The 18,610-nt window shown below is 35.9% G+C and overlaps 1 protein-coding gene across 1 annotated transcript in view; it reads right to left on the bottom strand.

Moving 5' to 3' along the window:
- LOC148129152 (vomeronasal type-2 receptor 116-like) overlaps nt 1–18,610 on the bottom strand; it is a 63,470-nt gene that overhangs the window by 25,774 nt on the left and 19,086 nt on the right. The window contains exon 2 of the mRNA XM_087947379.1: nt 679–961. Coding sequence (XP_087803505.1) covers nt 679–961 — 283 coding nt within the window. The remainder of the gene's footprint in view (nt 1–678; nt 962–18,610) is intronic.

Raw genomic sequence — 18,610 nt, 5'->3', positions numbered from 1 at the left:
ATCCAAAATGCTTCAGTAATTTGACAATTCCTGCATACTGAAGGGCTTCATTTGAAACCATGCGATAAAAGGAAGGAAATCGTGCAGGGTTGTTTTGTTCAGAGGCGAAAGAACCATATGTGAGCTAAAAAAAAAAGAACCACACATATATTTACTGGAAGAAACATCTTTCAGTCTTTGTGACTGCCTTTTTAGAGCATGGAGTCTCAGATCATGATTTGAATGTCTTTTCCTCATTCTAAGAAAACAATGCTGGTCGACGGGAAAATGAAATAATTTCTACAAAAAGAATAACAAGAAATTAATCTGTTCGAACCCATTACTCTGCCTTATTTTTGCTGTTCTTTAATTGTCAAGATCCTTTAAACCACAATAATTAGGCTTCATTTTGAATAGTCAAGCATTTGTTGCCAGTCAAATCTTTCTTCCTTTTTTTCTAAGGTATAATGTTGTTCCAAAAATCAATTAAATGCTTATCTACCTCATCTTAATTCATAATCAAATCCCATCTTAATTTATAAACAAAGAAATTATGAATTATAGTGGCATGAGAGTCAGTTAAGGCGTAGGATTGCAAACCAGGAGATTATGAGTTCTAGTTCTTCATTTGGCATGAAGCTAGCTTTAATCAGACAAAATATAGACTAGAAGGGACAAAAATACATTTGAAGAACTTACCTGTGGAATTTTATAAAGGGCTAAGATGTCAGACATGTGGAAGGACATATCAGAGCCAAGTCCACCAATGATGGCCATGAGATTTTTGTGGATGTTGCATGCATAATTGGGGACAAATCTATCAAATTTGAAGAGCAGGTCCAGGGTGGTCTGATAATTCATTTTCTCATTGTAATAACTATCATAGATGTGGAAACCAAGTGTGACATTGGGCAAGATCTGGGAATTTTGGTTTACTGCAAATACCAAGCCCAAGACATGTTGATAGAACTTTGTCACTATGCTGAAAGACAGTTATGTTCAGATTCTACAACCCATAGAACTGTTTTATTTTGGTTTTTTTATCAGTCTCTGGATCCATTTTACTTGCTACAAACAAGCTAAAATTTTTAAAAAAATCAATAGAAACAAAATGAAGTGTTGTTTATGTCATTATGGAGAACACCATAGTAGCATCCCTGGACGCCGTAAAAGAAAGAATATCCAACCTTGAAAAAAAAGACACAACGCAAAAACCTGAACATCCAATAGCTACAAACCACATCTCTACCCAACAACCACAACCCAATCCAAAACCCAATCCACAAATAAACACAACCCAGACAAATATTGATATCCCAATCCTCATCAGAGAAGCCGTTGAGCGTGAACGGAAACATCCAAACGCCATCTTATTTGATCTAGAGGACATCAATGACAATGATGACATCACAACTGTCTGAAACATCATCAGTGATTATCAAGCATCAACCATCTCCGCTGATGAAACACTTGACATTTCCTGCATTGGCCGAGAGCTCAAAAACAGAGACGGCTCTGTGGCCCCACGCTTGTGCAGGGTCATTTGCAAAAATGAATCAAGCAAACGTAAATTCATTTACACTATAAATTCACTCGCCAAAACCAACACCAACCATAAGAACCTCAGTTGTCGCCTGACCTAACCATACAGCAACGTGTCCGCTCCCGTGTACTCCGCACTGAACTCAAAAACGTCTAGACAATGGAGAGAAGGACCTGTACATTGACTACCATGCTGACTGTATCAAAAGTAAGCCACACAACCCGCAACTCAGCTTTAACCCTCAACCACAACGCTACCTCAACCGATCCACCATCACCCAAGACTAGGCATGCACGCCCAGTAACTACCTCAATTCCAACTACTGCTGGCCTTAAATGCAAACTACTCAATGCAAGAAGCCTCGTGAATAAAATACCTGAATTTTTCCTCCTACTAAATATGGCTAAATTCGACATTATATTTGTCTGTGAAACATGGCTCAATGCATCTCTCCCTGACTCCATTACCACAGTAAGGACTATCATGTTTACCGATCAGATCGTGAAATTGTAGAGAGGAGGTGGTGTTGCTATCTTCTATAAAAAGTCCTTACATCTAAAAATATCCAAGTTACCCAGGAGCTTCCTCTTCCTGAGACCATCATCTGTGAACTATCCTTAAATATCACAATTCGATTCTTACTATGTTACAGAGCACCTGATTATGACATCGAACATGTAAACAAGCTAAATACATTACTAACATGGGCTGCATCCTGCCCATACCCTTTTATCTTTCTTGGTGATTTCAATCTACCTCATATTGACTGGACCCTAAATGAATGTACAACTGAAATCATACATACAACCTTCTACAATGCTATTACAAATCTGGGACTGGAACAACTAGTAACCAACAACACTAGACTAAACAACTGCCTCGATCTCATCTTCTGCAATAGTTTGAATTTAATTTACGGAATACAAACTAAAGAACCCTTTTCCAGCAGTGACCACAATATGATTGACTTTTGTCTCAACATATGCCCACACAAAAATCACCACAATGATGTAATCCCCAATTGTAACTTCAAAAAGGCAACTATGATCTTATAGACAATGATCTCTCATCCCTTGATTGGCAATCTCTATTCACTGGATGCAATACTTGTTGAAGACCATTACAACATATTTTTACTTGAAGTCAAAAGAGTCATCAAACTATATGTACCAACAACAACTCCCAAAACAAAACAAAAAAAGCAGATTACCCATAACAATAAGGAAACTTCAATCCAAAAAGAGATCACTCTGGCGGAAAAACAAATCTGGTCACGTTGCCAATTTCAAAAGCCGATACAAAAATTTATGCCACCAGATAAAGACCGAATGCACCAATTATCACATTAAACAAGAGGAAAACCTTCTAAGCACCAATTCCACCCGTGCTTTTTACAATTTTGTAAACAACAAACTAAAAGACTCAAGGTCCATCCCACCCTTGATAGGACCTGATGGTAAAGACTGCAACGACGACACCATTAAAGCCAACCTCTTTAACACATTCTTCGCTCAGTATTTGTAAACTGATCATGCCCAGTATTTCCTAGCCGTATCACAGATAACAACAATGATCTAATACATATCGATTTTACAGAAGACAATGTTGAAAAAGCACTACGCAATCTAAAACCATCTCTATCTATTGGACCGGATGGAATATGTGCCTACTTTTAAAAAGCTATCCACTGCCATAGCCAAACCTCTAAGCATAATCTTTGAAAAATCTTTCAGGACCAGCTCCTTGCCTAACCTATGGTCACAAGCCACAGTCATCCCCATCTTCAAAAAGGGAGACCCAAGCCTAGTTGAAAATTACAGACCAATCTCCTTATGCTGCGCCACCTGTAAAGTCATGGAATCAATTATTAACCAATCCATCATCCTCCACTTAGAGACAAACAACCTACTCTCCAATAAACAATTTGGTTTCAGAAAAACTATCCTGTAATCTGCAACTCTTACACTGCAAAAACATATGGACGACAACCAACTCAACCAGGGCAAAGCAATAGACGCAATCTACATAGACTTCTGTAAAGCCTTTGATTCAGTGGTACACGACAAACTACTCCTAAAAATAAAATTCTATGGTATCTCTGGATAACTGAATAACTGGATAGAAGCATTCCTGGCAAACAGACAACAAATGGTCAAAATTGGGAGCGTCCTATCAAATTCTGTACCTGTCAATAGTGGTGTCCCCCAAGGCAGTGTTCTAGGACCAACTCTCTTCATACTCTACATAAATGACCTCTGTGATCATATTAAGAGCAATTGCGTTTCTTCGCTGATGATGTAAAGCTGTTCAATACCACAGACAATACTGCTACCCTACAAAAGATCTTGACTATGTATCAGAATGGTCAAACAAATGGCAACTTCAAATCTCAACAAATAAATGCTCTGTCTTACATATTGGCAAAAAAATCAGAAAATAAAATACAAGCTGAATAGTCAAGATCTTGTTGATGACCCAAGCTCTGTAAAGGACCTTGGAATACTCACCTCGAATGATCTAAGTGCTAGAGCCCACTGCAACTACATAGCCAAAAAGGCATTAAGAGTTGTTAACCTAATCCTACGTAGCTTTTTCTCTGGTAATATCACACTACTAACCAGAGCATACAAAACATTTGCTAGACCAATACTCGAATACAGTTCATCAGTCTGGAACCCACATTACATACCTGATATTAGCACAATTGAGAAAGTCCAGAAATATTTCACAAGAAGAGTTCTCCACTCCTCTACTCGTTGTAGAATACCTTATGCCACCAGACTTGAAATTCTAGAACTAGAAAACCTTGAATTACGCCGTCTTCGGTCTGATTTAAGCATGGTATATAAAATCATACATTGCAATGTCCTACCTGTCAATGAATACTTCAGCTTCAACCATAACAACACAAGAGCACACAATAGATACAAACTCAAAGTTAACCGCACCAAACTTGATTGCAGGAAATACGACTTCAGCAATAGAGTGGTCAATGTCTGGAATACTCTACCCGACTCTGTAGTTTCTTCCCCAAACCCCAAAAACTTTAACCTTAGACTGTCTACTATTGACCTCACCCCTTTCCTAAGAGGTCTGTAGGGGGCGTGCATAAGCGCACCAACGTGCCTACCGTCCCTGTCCTATTGTTTCTCTTATTCTTCTTTTATTTTTCTTATATGTACCCATTTCATGTATTCACAACTATGTATACACTTATACTTATTATCTAGTAAACAATTGGCAAATCAAATAAATAAATAAATAAATAAAATAAGCTGCAAAAATAGGCAGAAAGAGAGGATGAATAGCCCAAAAGATGTATAAGACAGGGAAGAATAGAAAAAACTTAGATGAATTCATGAAAGGTTGTATAACTTTGAAATCAATGTGGAGAATATAAATAGTGGATATGTTGGTATTATTTCAAAGAAATGCTTCAGAAATATTTAGTTTCATTCAAAAAATAAAATATAAGCTCATACACACACACACACACAAAATTAGGAAAAAAATTTGGATAAGCAAAGCAACCTCCTAGTGAAGCTTTAAAGCAACCATGAGTTACTCTTGCAGCTGCTTCAAATACTTTTTTTTTGTATGCTTTTTCCGGGGATTCCCCAAACCAAGTACAATAGATAAGCATCCGAACATGCATGCAGAAAGCTAGGGAACTGATCCTTGTTTCTATCCCATCCACAAATCACTTTATATTCACAGAGGCGGACTGGTCAAAGAAATAGAATGAGGGTTGAATCAAAAGCAGATGAAAATATTAATGAAACAATTCAGTGATTAATGCAAGGGTCTACAAACTTGGCAAGTTTAAGGCTTTGGACTTCAACTCCCAGAATTCCTGAGCTAACATGACTGAAGGAAGAATTCTTGGAGTTGAAGTCCACAAGTCTTAAAGATGTCAAGTTTGAAGACCTCCTGATGATTAATGAATCAAGAGTAAAGGAGAGACTGTGAAAGTTATGTTTGGAAGAAATGGATGAGATCCTCAAAAAGAGAGATTTTTAACATGGAACAGGTTCTTTTTTTAATATATTAAATTTTTAATTGAAAGATGAAAGCCTGTTAGGTGTAGGGATTAAGGAATCAGGCTGGAATCCAGCCATTTTAAGAGTTCTAGCTCTGTCTGGAGCATGAAGTCAGATATGGGTGACCTGGTGCCAGTTACTGTTGCTCAGTTCTAGGAAGAAGGCAAGGAAAAATCACTTATGGTGATTATATTATATTATCACAATGACGGAATCCCCAATTATAACTTCAAAAAAGGCAACTATGATCTTATAAACAATAATCTCTCATCCCTTCATTGGCAATTTCTATTCACTGGATGCAATACTGTAGAAGACCATTACAACATATTTTTACTTGAAGTCAAAAGAGCCATCAAACTATATGTACCAACAACAACTCCCAAACCCAGAAAAAAACAAATTACCCATAACAATAAGGAAGCTTCAATCCAAAAAGAAATCACTTTGGCGGAAAAACAAATCTGGTCACGTTGCCAACTTCAAAAGCAGATACAAAAATTTATGCCACCAGATAAAGACTGATGCACCAATTATCATATTAAGGAAGAGGAAAACCTTCTATGTACCAATTCCACCAGCACTTTCTACAATTTTGTAAACAACAAACTAAAAGACTCAAGGTCCATCCCACCGCTGAAAGGACCTAATAGTAAAGACTGCAACAACAACACTATTAAAGCAAACCTCTTTAAAACATTCTTTGTATTTGTAAACAGCAATGGATCAGTATTTCCTAGTCGAACCACAGACAACTACAATGATCTAATACATATCAATTTTACAGAAGACAATGTTGAAAAAGCACGATGCAATCTAAAACCATCTCTATCTATTGGACCGGACGGAATATATGCCTACTTTTTAAAAAAGCTATCCACTGCCATAGCTGAACCTCTAAGCAATCTTTGAAAAATCTTTCAGAACCAGCTCCTTGCCAAAACTATGGTCACAAGCCACAGTCATCCCCATCTTCAAAAAGGGAGACCCCAGTCTAGTTGAAAATTACAGACCAATCTCTTTGTGCTGCATCACCTGTAAAGTCATGGAATCAATTATTAACCAATCCATTATCCTCCACTTAGAGACAAACAACCTACTTTCTAATAAACAATTTGGTTTCAGAAAAAAACTATCCTGTAATCTGCAAGTCTGTTAGGGATAACATTGTTTACCCTAACTGGTTTGGGTAAAAATAATAAATATGGTATCATGGTTTGTTAGTTAAAGTGTGTGTAACTTTAACGGCAGGAATGTAATTAAGGGTGTGTTGTAAAAGCACTATATTAGAAGCGAGGCAATTGCAGCTCTCTCTCTCTCTGGCTTACTGATCCCTAATTACTGGATGGATTGATGACTGCATTCTTGTAGGAGTGTTGATTTTTTCTCAACGGAGAGAAGATAAGATTGGACTGATTTATTGTAAGTGTACTGACATTGGCTACTCAACACGGATTTTGCAAATAGAATATCCCCGACAAGACTTGACTGAAATTGATATATGAATAATGGACCGTTTATTTGACTATGCTATAATTCTTAAATGGAATAAACTATATTTTTGATAGCACAAGCGTATCTATATATTTACTGCGTGTTAACTAGAAAACTTATCTCACACATTTACCTGTCTTCCTATCTGACTTCGGTGCACGTTCTGTTTAGTTTGTTTTCCTTAACACCCATTGGGGAATCCAGGCTTAACACTGGTTATGGGCCCAGAGAGACTGCAAAGTCAGTTTAAGTAGGATAAAAACAGGTTTATGTAAAATGTGAGATTTTTGTATTGTTACACGTTACAGTAAACAGACAGCTGTGTTTTATCAATTATAGTTTTATATCCATATAGTGAAACATGGCACAAGTCAGTCTACAAAGTTTGTCCCTTATATCCAAGCTGGATGGAACAAACTATGTTTCATGGTCTATGAAATGTAGTCTACTTCTACGAAGAGAAGGTCTATGGAACATAATTGAAAATCCACCTAACGTAGAAGAATGGGATCCTGAAGATGAGGAAGATAGTAAAAAGATAGAAGAATTTAAACAGAAAAATGAACAAGCACTTTGCATCATAGGACTAACATTAACTGATCAACAACTTGTTCATATACGAGGAGAGCAAACAGCTGTTGGGTGTTGGCAAAAACTGAAGAAAATTTATGTTCGAGATAACGTTGGTGCTCACATAAATCTAACACGGAAGCTTTTCCGGACGTATCTCCAAAAGAATGGTGATATGCTGAGTCATTTGAATACTATGAAAAGCATTTTCCAAGAACTTCATGAGAAGGAGTTAATTTTCTCTGAGCTACACCAGGTCTACATAATTCTATCTTCACTAGACGAAAGTTTTGATGACTACGTAACTTCCCTTGAAATATTGCCTAAAGAAAACCTAACTTTAACTGATATCACTGGCAGATTGATTGAAGAGGCCAGAAGAAGGCTTGAAAGAGATCAGTTAAGGAGGGAGCAACCTCAAAAGGAAAATAATGAATCTCCTACTGCATTCGCAATTAAAAAGTGCTTTAATTGTGGAGGGAGAGGACATTTTACAAGATTTTTTAAGAAAACAAAGCACCAGAATGCAAGCCAGAATGCTGTAAGCCATCAAAGAAGAAATAAGAATTATGAGTTAGCAACGTATAGTAATGGAGTTGTAAAAAATAATTTATGGGTGGTTGACAGTGGTGCGTCCCATTGTATTACAAATGATAACAAAAAATTTGTAAAAATGTCCATGAGTTCACAGCATATCTCATTGGCAAACGGATGGAAATTGAAGGCAAAAGGTGAAGGTATAGCTCATTGTTCTAGTATAAAGGAGAACATAAAAATGTTATATGTACCCCAACTTAAATTTAATTTGCTTTCAGTTAGAATGTTGGTTAGATTAGGATACATAGTTACCTTTAGGGGAGATACTTGTTTAATTGAAAAAGAAGGTAAGAAAATTACTGCATCTTTAAGAGGTGATTTATATGTGTTAAATGATAATGGTTTAGAGGTGGCTAACACAGTTTATGGAAATAAGAAACCTCATAATTTATTTATTTATTTATTTGATTTGCCAATTGTTTACAAGATAATAAGTATAAGTGTATACATAGTTGTCAATACATGAAATGGGTACATATAAGAAAAATAAAAGAAGAATAAGAGAAACAATAGGACAGGGATGGTAGGCACGTTGGTGCGCTTTTATGCACGTCCCCTACAGACCTCTTAGGAAAGGGGTGAGGTCAATAGTAGACAGTCTAAGGTTAAAGTTTTTGGGGTTTGGGGAAGAAACTACAGAGTCGGGTAGAGTATTCCAGACATTGACCACTCTATTGCTGAAGTTGTATTTCCTGCAATCAAGTTTGGTGCGGTTAACTTTGAGTTTGTATCTATTGTGTGCTCTTGTGTTGTTATGGTTGAAGCTGAAGTATTCATTGACAGGTAGGACATTGCAATGTATGATTTTATATACCATGCTTAAATCAGACCGAAGACGGCGTAATTCAAGGTTTTCTAGTTCTAGAATTTCAAGTCTGGTGGCATAAGGTATTCTACAACGAGTAGAGGAGTGGAGAACTCTTCTTGTGAAATATTTCTGGACTTTCTCAATTGTGCTAATATCAGATATGTAATGTGGGTTCCAGACTGATGTACTGTATTCGAGTATTGGTCTAGCAAATGTTTTGTATGCTCTGGTTAGTAGTGTGATATTACCAGAGAAAAGCTACGTAGGATTAGGTTAACAACTCTTAATGCCTTTTTGGCTATGTAGTTGCAGTGGGCTCTAGCACTTAGATCATTCGAGGTGAGTATTCCAAGGTCCTTTACAGAGCTTGGGTCATCAACAAGATCTTGACTATTCAGCTTGTATTTTATTTTCTGATTTTTTTTGCCAATATGTAAGACAGAGCATTTATTTGTTGAGATTTGAAGTTGCCATTTGTTTGACCATTCTGATACATAGTCAAGATCTTTTTGTAGGGTAGCAGTATTGTCTGTGGTATTGAACAGCTTTTTACATCATCAGCGAAAAGAATGCAATTGCTCTTAATATGATCACAGAGGTCATTTATGTAGAGTATGAAGAGAGTTGGTCGTAGAACACTGCCTTGGGGGACACCACTATTGACAGGTACAGAATTTGATAGGACGCTCCCAATTTTGACCATTTGTTGTCTGTTTGCCAGGAATGCTTCTATCCAGTTATCAGTTGTCCAGAGATACCATAGGATTTTATTTTTAGGAGTAGTTTGTCGTGTACCACTGAATCAAAGGCTTTACAGAAGTCTATGTAGATTGCATCTATTGCTTTGCCCTGGTTGAGTTGTGTCGTCCATATGTTTTTGCAATGTAAGAGTTGCAGATTACAGGATAGTTTTTTCTGAAACCAAATTGTTTATTGGAGAGTAGGTTGTTTGTCTCTAAGTGGAGGATGATGGATTGGTTAATAATTGATTCCATGACTTTACAGGTGACGCAGCATAAGGAGATTGGTCTGTAATTTTCAACTAGGCTTGGGTCTCCCTTTTTGAAGATGGGGATGACTGTGGCTTGTGACCATAGGTTAGGCAAAGAGCTGGTCCTGAAAGATTTTTCAAAGATTATGCTTAGAGGTTTGGCTATGGCAGTGGATAGCTTTTTTAAGAAGTAGGCACATATTCCATCCGGTCCAATAGATAAAGATGGTTTTAGATTGCGTAGTGCTTTTTCAAAATTGTCTTCTGTAAAATCGATATGTATTAGATCATTGTTGTTATCTGTGGTACGGCTAGGAAATACTGGGCATGATCCATTGCTGTTTACAAATACTGAGCCGAAGAATGTGTTAAAGAGGTTGGCTTTAATGGTGTCGTTGTTGCAGTCTTTACCATCAGGTCCTATCAAGGGTGGGATAGACCTTGAGTCTTTTAGTTTGTTGTTTACAAAATTGTAAAAAGCACGGTGGAATTGGTGCTTAGAAGGTTTTCCTCTTGTTTAATGTGATAATTGGTGCATTCGGTCTTTATCTGGTGGCATAAATTTTTGTATCGGCTTTTGAAATTGGCAACGTGACCAGATTTGTTTTTCCGCCAGAGTGATCTCTTTTTGGATTGAAGTTTCCTTATTGTTATGGGTAATCTGCTTTTTTGTTTTGTTTTGGGAGTTGTTGTTGGTACATATAGTTTGATGACTCTTTTGACTTCAAGTAAAAATATGTTGTAATGGTCTTCAACAGTATTGCATCCAGTGAATAGAGATTGCCAATCAAGGGATGAGAGATCGTTGTCTATAAGATCATAGTTGCCTTTTTGAAGTTACAATTGGGGATTACATCATTGTGGTGATTTTGTGTGGGCGTATGTTGAGACAAAAGTCAATCATGTTGTGGTCACTGCTGGAAAAGGGTTCTTTAGTTTGTATTCCGTAAATTAAATTCAAACTATTGCAGAAGATGAGATCGAGGCAGTTGTTTAGTCTAGTGTTGTTGGTTACTAGTTGTTCCAGTCCCAGATTTGTAATAGCATTGTAGAAGGTTGTGTGTATGATTTCAGTTGTACAATCGTTTAGGGTCCAGTCAATATGAGGTGAGATTGAAATTGCCAAAAAAGATAAAAGGGTATGGGCAGGATGCAGCCCATGTTAGTAATGTATTTAGCTTGTTTACATGTTCGATGTCATAATCAGGTGCTCTGTAACATAGTAAGAATCGAATTGTGATATTTAAGGATAGTTCACAGATGATGGTCTCAGGAAGAGCAAGCTCCTGGGTAACTTGGATATTTTTAGATGTAAGGACTTTTTATAGAAGATAGCAACACCACCTCCTCTACAATTTCACGATCTGATCGGTAAACATGATAGTCTCTTACTGTGGTAATGGAGTCAGGGAGAGATGCATTGAGCCATGTTTCACAGACAAATATAATGTTGAATTTAGCCATATTTAGTAGGAGGAAAAATTCAGGTATTTTATTCACAAGGCTTCTTGCATTGAGTAATGAATGTATTCATAATGAATGTATTCACTTGTTACACCGAAGGTTAGGTCATTTAAATTTTAAAATGATTAAGAGAACTGTTCAACTATCTAAAGGAATAAGTTTGAAACCTTGTAATAAGTATTTGCAATGTTCTGCTTGTAATCAAAACAAAAGCAAAGTTATACCTCCAAATAGAGTTGATGGATTTACTACCAAAGAGCCTTTAGAGGTAGTATTTGCCGATATAATAGGTCCTAAAAAGCCAAGTGTAGGTGGTGCTAGATACATATTAAGCATAATGGACCACTATTCTAGGTATGTTTTCTGTTTTCTAATGAAGAGAAAAACTGAAACGTATACAAATTTCTTTAATTGGTTAAAATTTGCAGAGAGGAAAACTAAAAAGAAATTAGTAACTCTTATAACAGATAATGGTTCGGAATTTACAAATAATAAATTCCAGAATAGACTTAGAATGGCAAGTATTCAACATAAAAAGTCTGCACCATATAGGCCTCAACATAATGCCTTTATAGAGAGACGAGGCCAAACACTGCAATCAATGGGAAGAACAATGTTATCTGATTCTGGATTACCTGACAATTTGTGGGGAGAAGCTATAATGTGTGGTAATCACATATTAAACAATGTTGTTAATTCAACAACAGGTGAATTACCATTCACTCTGTGGCATGGTAGGAAACCTGATTTGAGTTACATTCACACATTTGGTGCACCAGCATGGGTGCATATCCCTACACAACTCAGGCACAAAGGACAACATAGAGCTAAAAGATTAATTTTTGTTGGATATCAAGCAAACCATAGATCTTATAGATTCTGGGAACCAGGTACATCTAGAGTATACTGCAGTGCTAGTGCACAATTCCTAGAACATATAGGATGGAATAGATTAGAGCAGGATTCAGATAATGATGTTATTATAGAACCCTATAAGAGGCAGAAAGAAAAGACTAGTTAAAAGAAAAGTCCTATTAAAGAAGAAATCCATGAAGAGCAAATAGAACCAGATCAAGAGGAAATAATTGATCAAGAAGAGATAGATAGTCAAGAACAGGAAATAAAGGAAAGTCCACCTGTAAGTCCTGTTATACCTAGACGCACAACGCGTATAACTAAACCACCTGATAGATATCAGGCAAGTATTATTTGCCAAGTAAATAAAGTTCCTACTAGCATAGATGAACTTAAGATGTATCCTGTTAAGGATCAGGAGAATTGGCAAAAAGCAATGAAAAAAGAGTTAAATTCATTAAAGGAAATGAAGGTTTATGAAGAAACAAAATTACCTCCAGGAGAAAAATCCATTGGGTGCAAATGGATATTCAAAGTAAAGACTGGAAATAATGGGAAAGTAACTTATAAGGCTAGGTTAGTAGCACAAGGATTTAACCAAAATGTATTTGATTATGATGAGGTATTTGCACCAAATCTTAAGGCTACAACTTTAAGAGCAGCTTTAGTATGGGCAGCTAAGAAGAAATATATAGTTAACCATTTAGACGTAGAAACTGCATATCTGCATGCACCATTGCAGCATACAATATATTTGAAAAAACCAGTTGGTATAAATGATAATAAAGTAAATAGCAATGATTGTTGGAAACTCAAGAAGAGTTTATATGGATTGAAACAATCTGTCTATGAATGGAACCAATATATTGTGAAAGAATTAAACAATATAGGGTTTAAATCTGGTTTAGCAGATCCGTGTATGTTTAAAAGAGAATATAATGGAACGGTGTCATTATTGTTATTATTTACAGATGATATTGCTTTGATTACTAAGACCAATAATGAAGCTACTGAGATTATTTCATTATTAGCCAAAAGGATAAAATTAAAGCATTTAGGTGAAATCAAAAAGTATCTAGGATTGACAATTAATAAAACCACAAAAGGATTTAAGATATCTCAAGAGGATAAAATTTGCCAATTAATTAAATTGTATAAAATGGAAATTTGTAAGCCTGCAAAGACTCCAATGAGTCAGGAAATTTGCAAAATGGATGCTCAAAGTCCCAAATTTGATAAGACTATATATCAATCTTTGATTGGTAGCTTATCATATATAAGCAATTGGTCTAGGCCAGATATAGCTTATAGTGTTAATCAGCTGGCACGATTTAATAATGATCCACATCAATGTCATTGGCAAGCATTAAAGAGAATTTTAAGATATCTTAAAGGTACAATGCACCATGCATTGTATCTAGAGCCAAAAGGTGATTTGAATCTTAGTGCCTATGCAGATGCAAGTTTTGCAACTGACATAAATACTAGAAAATCAACATCTGGGATGGTTATATTATTTGGTAAGACTTTAATAGGGTGGAGGTCAATCAGACCACAGCATATTAGCTTGTCAACGATGGAAGCAGAATTTTCATGTCTGTCATTACTATGCACTGACTTAATTCTGTACAAACAGTTATTATTAGACATGGGTATAACTGTTAAAGATTCTATTATTGTATACAAGGACAACCAGGCAGCTATACAATTAGCTACTAATATTGCTGTAAAGACTAGATCAAAGCATACTGATTTAAGATACTTAAATGTTAGAGAATCTGTTAAAAATGGTCTAATTAAACTTGAGTACTGCATGACGGAAGAAAATATTGCAGACCAGTTTACAAAAGCTCAAGGTGTTGTAAAATTTAAAGAGAGTTGTAACAATTATGATTTAAACGTGTAAATGGTTATATTATTGTAATATTATTATTATTACCCAAAAGGGGAAAATGTTAGGGATAACATTGTTTACCCTAACTGGTTTGGGCAAAAATAATAAATATGGTATCATGGTTTGTTAGTTAAAGTGTGTGTAACTTTAACTGCAGGAATGTAATTAAGGGTGTGGTTGTAAAAGCACTATATTAGAAGCGAGGCAATTGCAGCTCTCTCTCTCTCTGGCTTACTGATCCCTAATTACTGGATGGATTGATGACTGCGTTCTTGTAGGAGTGTTGATTTTTTTCTCAACGGAGAGAAGATAAGATTGGACTGATTTATTGTAAGTGTACTGACATTGGCTACTCAACACGGATTTTGCAAATAGAATATCCCCGACAAGACTTGACTGAAATTGATATATGACTAATGGACCGTTTATTTGACTATGCTATAATTCTTAAATGGAATAAACTATATATATATATATTTTTAAAAACAAGTTTTATTAATTTTCAAGACACACAAATCATCATTATCCATTACATGTTTAAACCTTTTTCCATTATAAATTTAACAAGTCAGATAAACTATAATTCTGTTTTAAACCATTTCCATATAAACATACAAAAACCTCTTGTCCAATTTCTCTTTACTTCTCTTTACTCTTATTCAATTTCATTATTATTATTTCATCTATTTCTTTCTGACTTAGTTACCATTATTCTCATTCTATATTTCTGCAAGGTTTTATTAATTCTCCCCCCCAAAAAAAAAACATATACACACAAAACATAAAAAAAATCTTTTTGGAAAGTAACTTGGACCCAGGTATCTCTCTCTTCATGGACTTCAATTATATTCATGCTCATCTTACATATCATTACTTGTTTTATTTACCATTCTAAGCCTTCTATATTAACTTCTCCACATATTTCACTCTTCTTAATTCTATCTTAATTAATCATCTTAATTTGAGTCATTATATTTGTATCTTTTGTCCATTCTTTATTGTCCCTTTATTGTTCCTTATTAAAAAAAAAAAAGAAGTTTCTCCTGAAATCACTAATCAGAGTATGATGCCTTTCTATCTCCCCCCTAAATTAATCAAATTAACATTTAAAATAACGCCCAATACCCAATCCGATTTTGCTTGGTACATTCTATCTAAATAGTACATCCAGAATAATTAAATACATAGTTAAACAATAGATCTAAATATTAGAAACAAATACTATAATAGACATTTTATAATAACATCAATACCATAATCTTATTAAACTCTTTAATTAAAACTCAATATTCTAAACCTCCCCTCATATTATTAAATTTTAAAACCAACCATTATTAAACATTTCAACATTTTAATCTCTTATCAACTCTTAAACCATTTAAGTTTTCTATTTCTAATACAATACTACAATATCATCTTATGTACCTTGCAAAATCTTTTTGAAGAACTTATACTTTATCCTTTATCCCTAAAAAGATTCCTTTTTCCCATTTAATTTCAAAACTTTGTAGCTTTTCTCCACCTTTTCCTTTCTTTCTTCTCCCAACAAACCTTTCTACCCCCCTTCTTCTAGCCTCTGCCTTACTGGCTTCCCTTCTTCTGTCGTGTTCCTTTTCCCTTTTGTTTACTATCATTATATTGATTTTGCACCTTATTTTTCCCTTTCTTAAGTGTTTTTTAAATCTTAAGTCCTTTATTTCTCTTCCTTTCCCTCTTCCTTCTTTCTTGGTCGAGTTCTGAAATTTATTAAAATGGCTTCCTCTCCTTCTTCTTCTTCTGCTGTCTTCATCTGTTGTAATGTTTGTTGATAGTTAATAAGCGCCATTTCTAAAAAAAAAAAGGAAGGCTTCTTTCAAACCAGCTTTACCATTATTTTTGCTTGTTCATAATCTTTTCTCAGTTCCTCAATAGAAAGAGCCATTATAAATCTTTTCTTTTCCCCTTCTTTCTTCTTACAACAACCAGAATATTCCAAAGAAAAAATAAAACAGTCCCAAAGTTATCAATCAGTCCAAACCAAGGCAGAGTTCTCACTTTCTCCTCCTGGGAGTAGTATCAATCAGAGAAAAAGAAAGTCCAAATCTGTTTCTTAAAATCTTATTGCAATATATTTTAGTCTTCAAATCCTTAAGGCATCTCCTCCAACAAAGTCTTAGCATACAAATATTTTTTTTAGTCCTCTCTCTTCCCACTCATCGCTTAAAGCCAGTTTTCACCTAAAAAGAAATAGGTTTCTTAATATCCACTTATTTATTCTGTAGGAAAAGAGGGTAAGCTTTCCTTTCAGCACCACCAAACTGCCGCTTTTTTTCCTCTTCTAGAAGGTATCATTCAGAAAATCATACTTTTCAGGAATTTTGTTAAATATGTCTTAGAGTCCTAGGAACCAAGAAAAACTTTCTCCTTTCAAAAACTTTCTCCACTTCCTCCTGCGCATTCTGCCAGCTTCTTTGTGGCGGCCATTACGGACCGCCGCTGCAAATCCCTGGGAAAGGGGTTCTGCCGGCCGGGGGGTCTGCAACACCCCAAACCCTCTCCGGATCCCCCTACCTTCAACTGCCCCTGCAGGGCAGCCTAGCTCCGCACCCGTCCGGATCGAAGCCCCAAAAACGGCTAGCGCAGCAGGATCACGCAGCTTCACGAATCCCTCGCCGCTCGCGAAGCTGACAAACCGGAAGTCCGGAATAAACTATATTTTTGATAGCACAAGCGTATCTGTATTTTTACTGCGTGTTAACTAGAAAACTTATCTCACACATTTACCTGTCTTCCTATCTGACTTCGCTGCACGTTCTGTTTAGTTTGTTTTCCTTAACACCCGTTGGGGAATCCAGGCTTAACAAAGTCTTACACTCCAAAAACATATGGATTACACAACTCGATCAGGGCAAAGCAATAGACGAAATCTACATGGACTTCTGTAAAGCTTTCGATTCAGTGGTACACAACAAACTACTACTAAAAACTAAGATCTTATCGTATCTCTGGACATCTGCATAACTGGATAGAAGCATTCCTGTCAAACAGACAACAAATGGTCAAAATTGGGAGTGTCCTATCAAATTCTGTACCTGTCAACAGTGGTGTCCCTCAAGGCAGCATTCTAGGACCAACTATCTTCATACTCTACATAAATGACCTCTGTGATCATATTAAGAGCAACTGCATTCTCTTCGCTGATGAAGCTATTCAACACCACAGAAAATACTGCTACCCTTCAAAAAGACCTCGACTATGTATCAGAATGGTCAAACAAATGGCAACTTCAACTCTCAACAAATAAATACTCTGTCTTAGTTCTTAGTTCTCCACTCTCTACTCATTGTAGAATATCTTATGCCACCAGACTTGAAATTCTAGACCTAGAAACCCTAAAACTACGCCGCCTCTGGTCTGATCTAAATATAGTATATAAAATCATACATTGCAATGTCCTACCTGCAAATGAATACTTCAGCTTCAATCATAACAATACAAGAGATCCAAACTCAAGGTTAATTGCACCAAACTTGATTGCAGGAAGTACAACTTCAGCAACAGAATGGTCAATGTCTGGAATACTCTACCTGACTCTGTGGTTTCTTCCCCAAACCCCAAAAACTTTAACCTTAGACTTTCTACTATTGACCTCACCCCTTTCCTAAGAGGTCTGTAGGGGGTTGCATAAGCGTACCAACGTGCCTACCATCCCTGTCCTATTGTTTCTTTTTATTTTTCTTATATGTATCCATTCATAACTATGCTTTTACTTATACCTATTATCTTGTAAGCAATTGACAAACCAAATAAAATAAAAAATAAAATAAATAATCACCCTGACTTCTCTTCCTCTCTTCACAGAGCTTGATCCAATGCAATTCCTTCAGCCAGTTCATTGCATTTGATAAAGTTCGTTGCACCTCTTAAAAGTTGATATCTTTTAGGATAATTTGTTACTTGTACAAGGTGCTACCGGTTACCTTCTGAGTGCCCACATGGTTCTCCTTATACAATGTGTCAAAGAGAGAGGAGAGAAGTTTAAAGAACAGACGAAAGTATGTAGGGAGATAGTAGAAACAAGAATGGTTTGTAGAGATAAAAAAAAGGTATGCCAGAAGTACGGTGAATGTTATAAACTACTGTTTTATTATAAGCAGAAACTAGTTTTAAATGGACGAGAAGCAAAATGTTTTCAAGAGAAAAAACCCCAAGAAAATCTAGTTGTGGTTTGGAAATGCAGCTTTGGACAACCAATCTTTAGAAGAGTTTTATAGCTCCCACTGCCTTAAGAAAGTTCAAAACATTCTTAAAGATCCACCTCATCCTGGGCACCCTTTTTTAAAACTACTACCATCTGGCAGATGGTTCAGGACAATAAAGACAAATAGGCTGAAAA

The sequence above is a fragment of the Notechis scutatus genome, chromosome Z (genome assembly GCF_049901735.1).
Source record: "Notechis scutatus isolate UNSWTSFEM ecotype Mainland chromosome Z, rNotScu1.2, whole genome shotgun sequence".
Classification (NCBI taxonomy): Eukaryota; Metazoa; Chordata; class Lepidosauria; order Squamata; family Elapidae; genus Notechis; species Notechis scutatus.
Note: the sequence above shows the minus strand (reverse complement) of the source record. Positions and strands in the feature narration are given on the sequence as shown.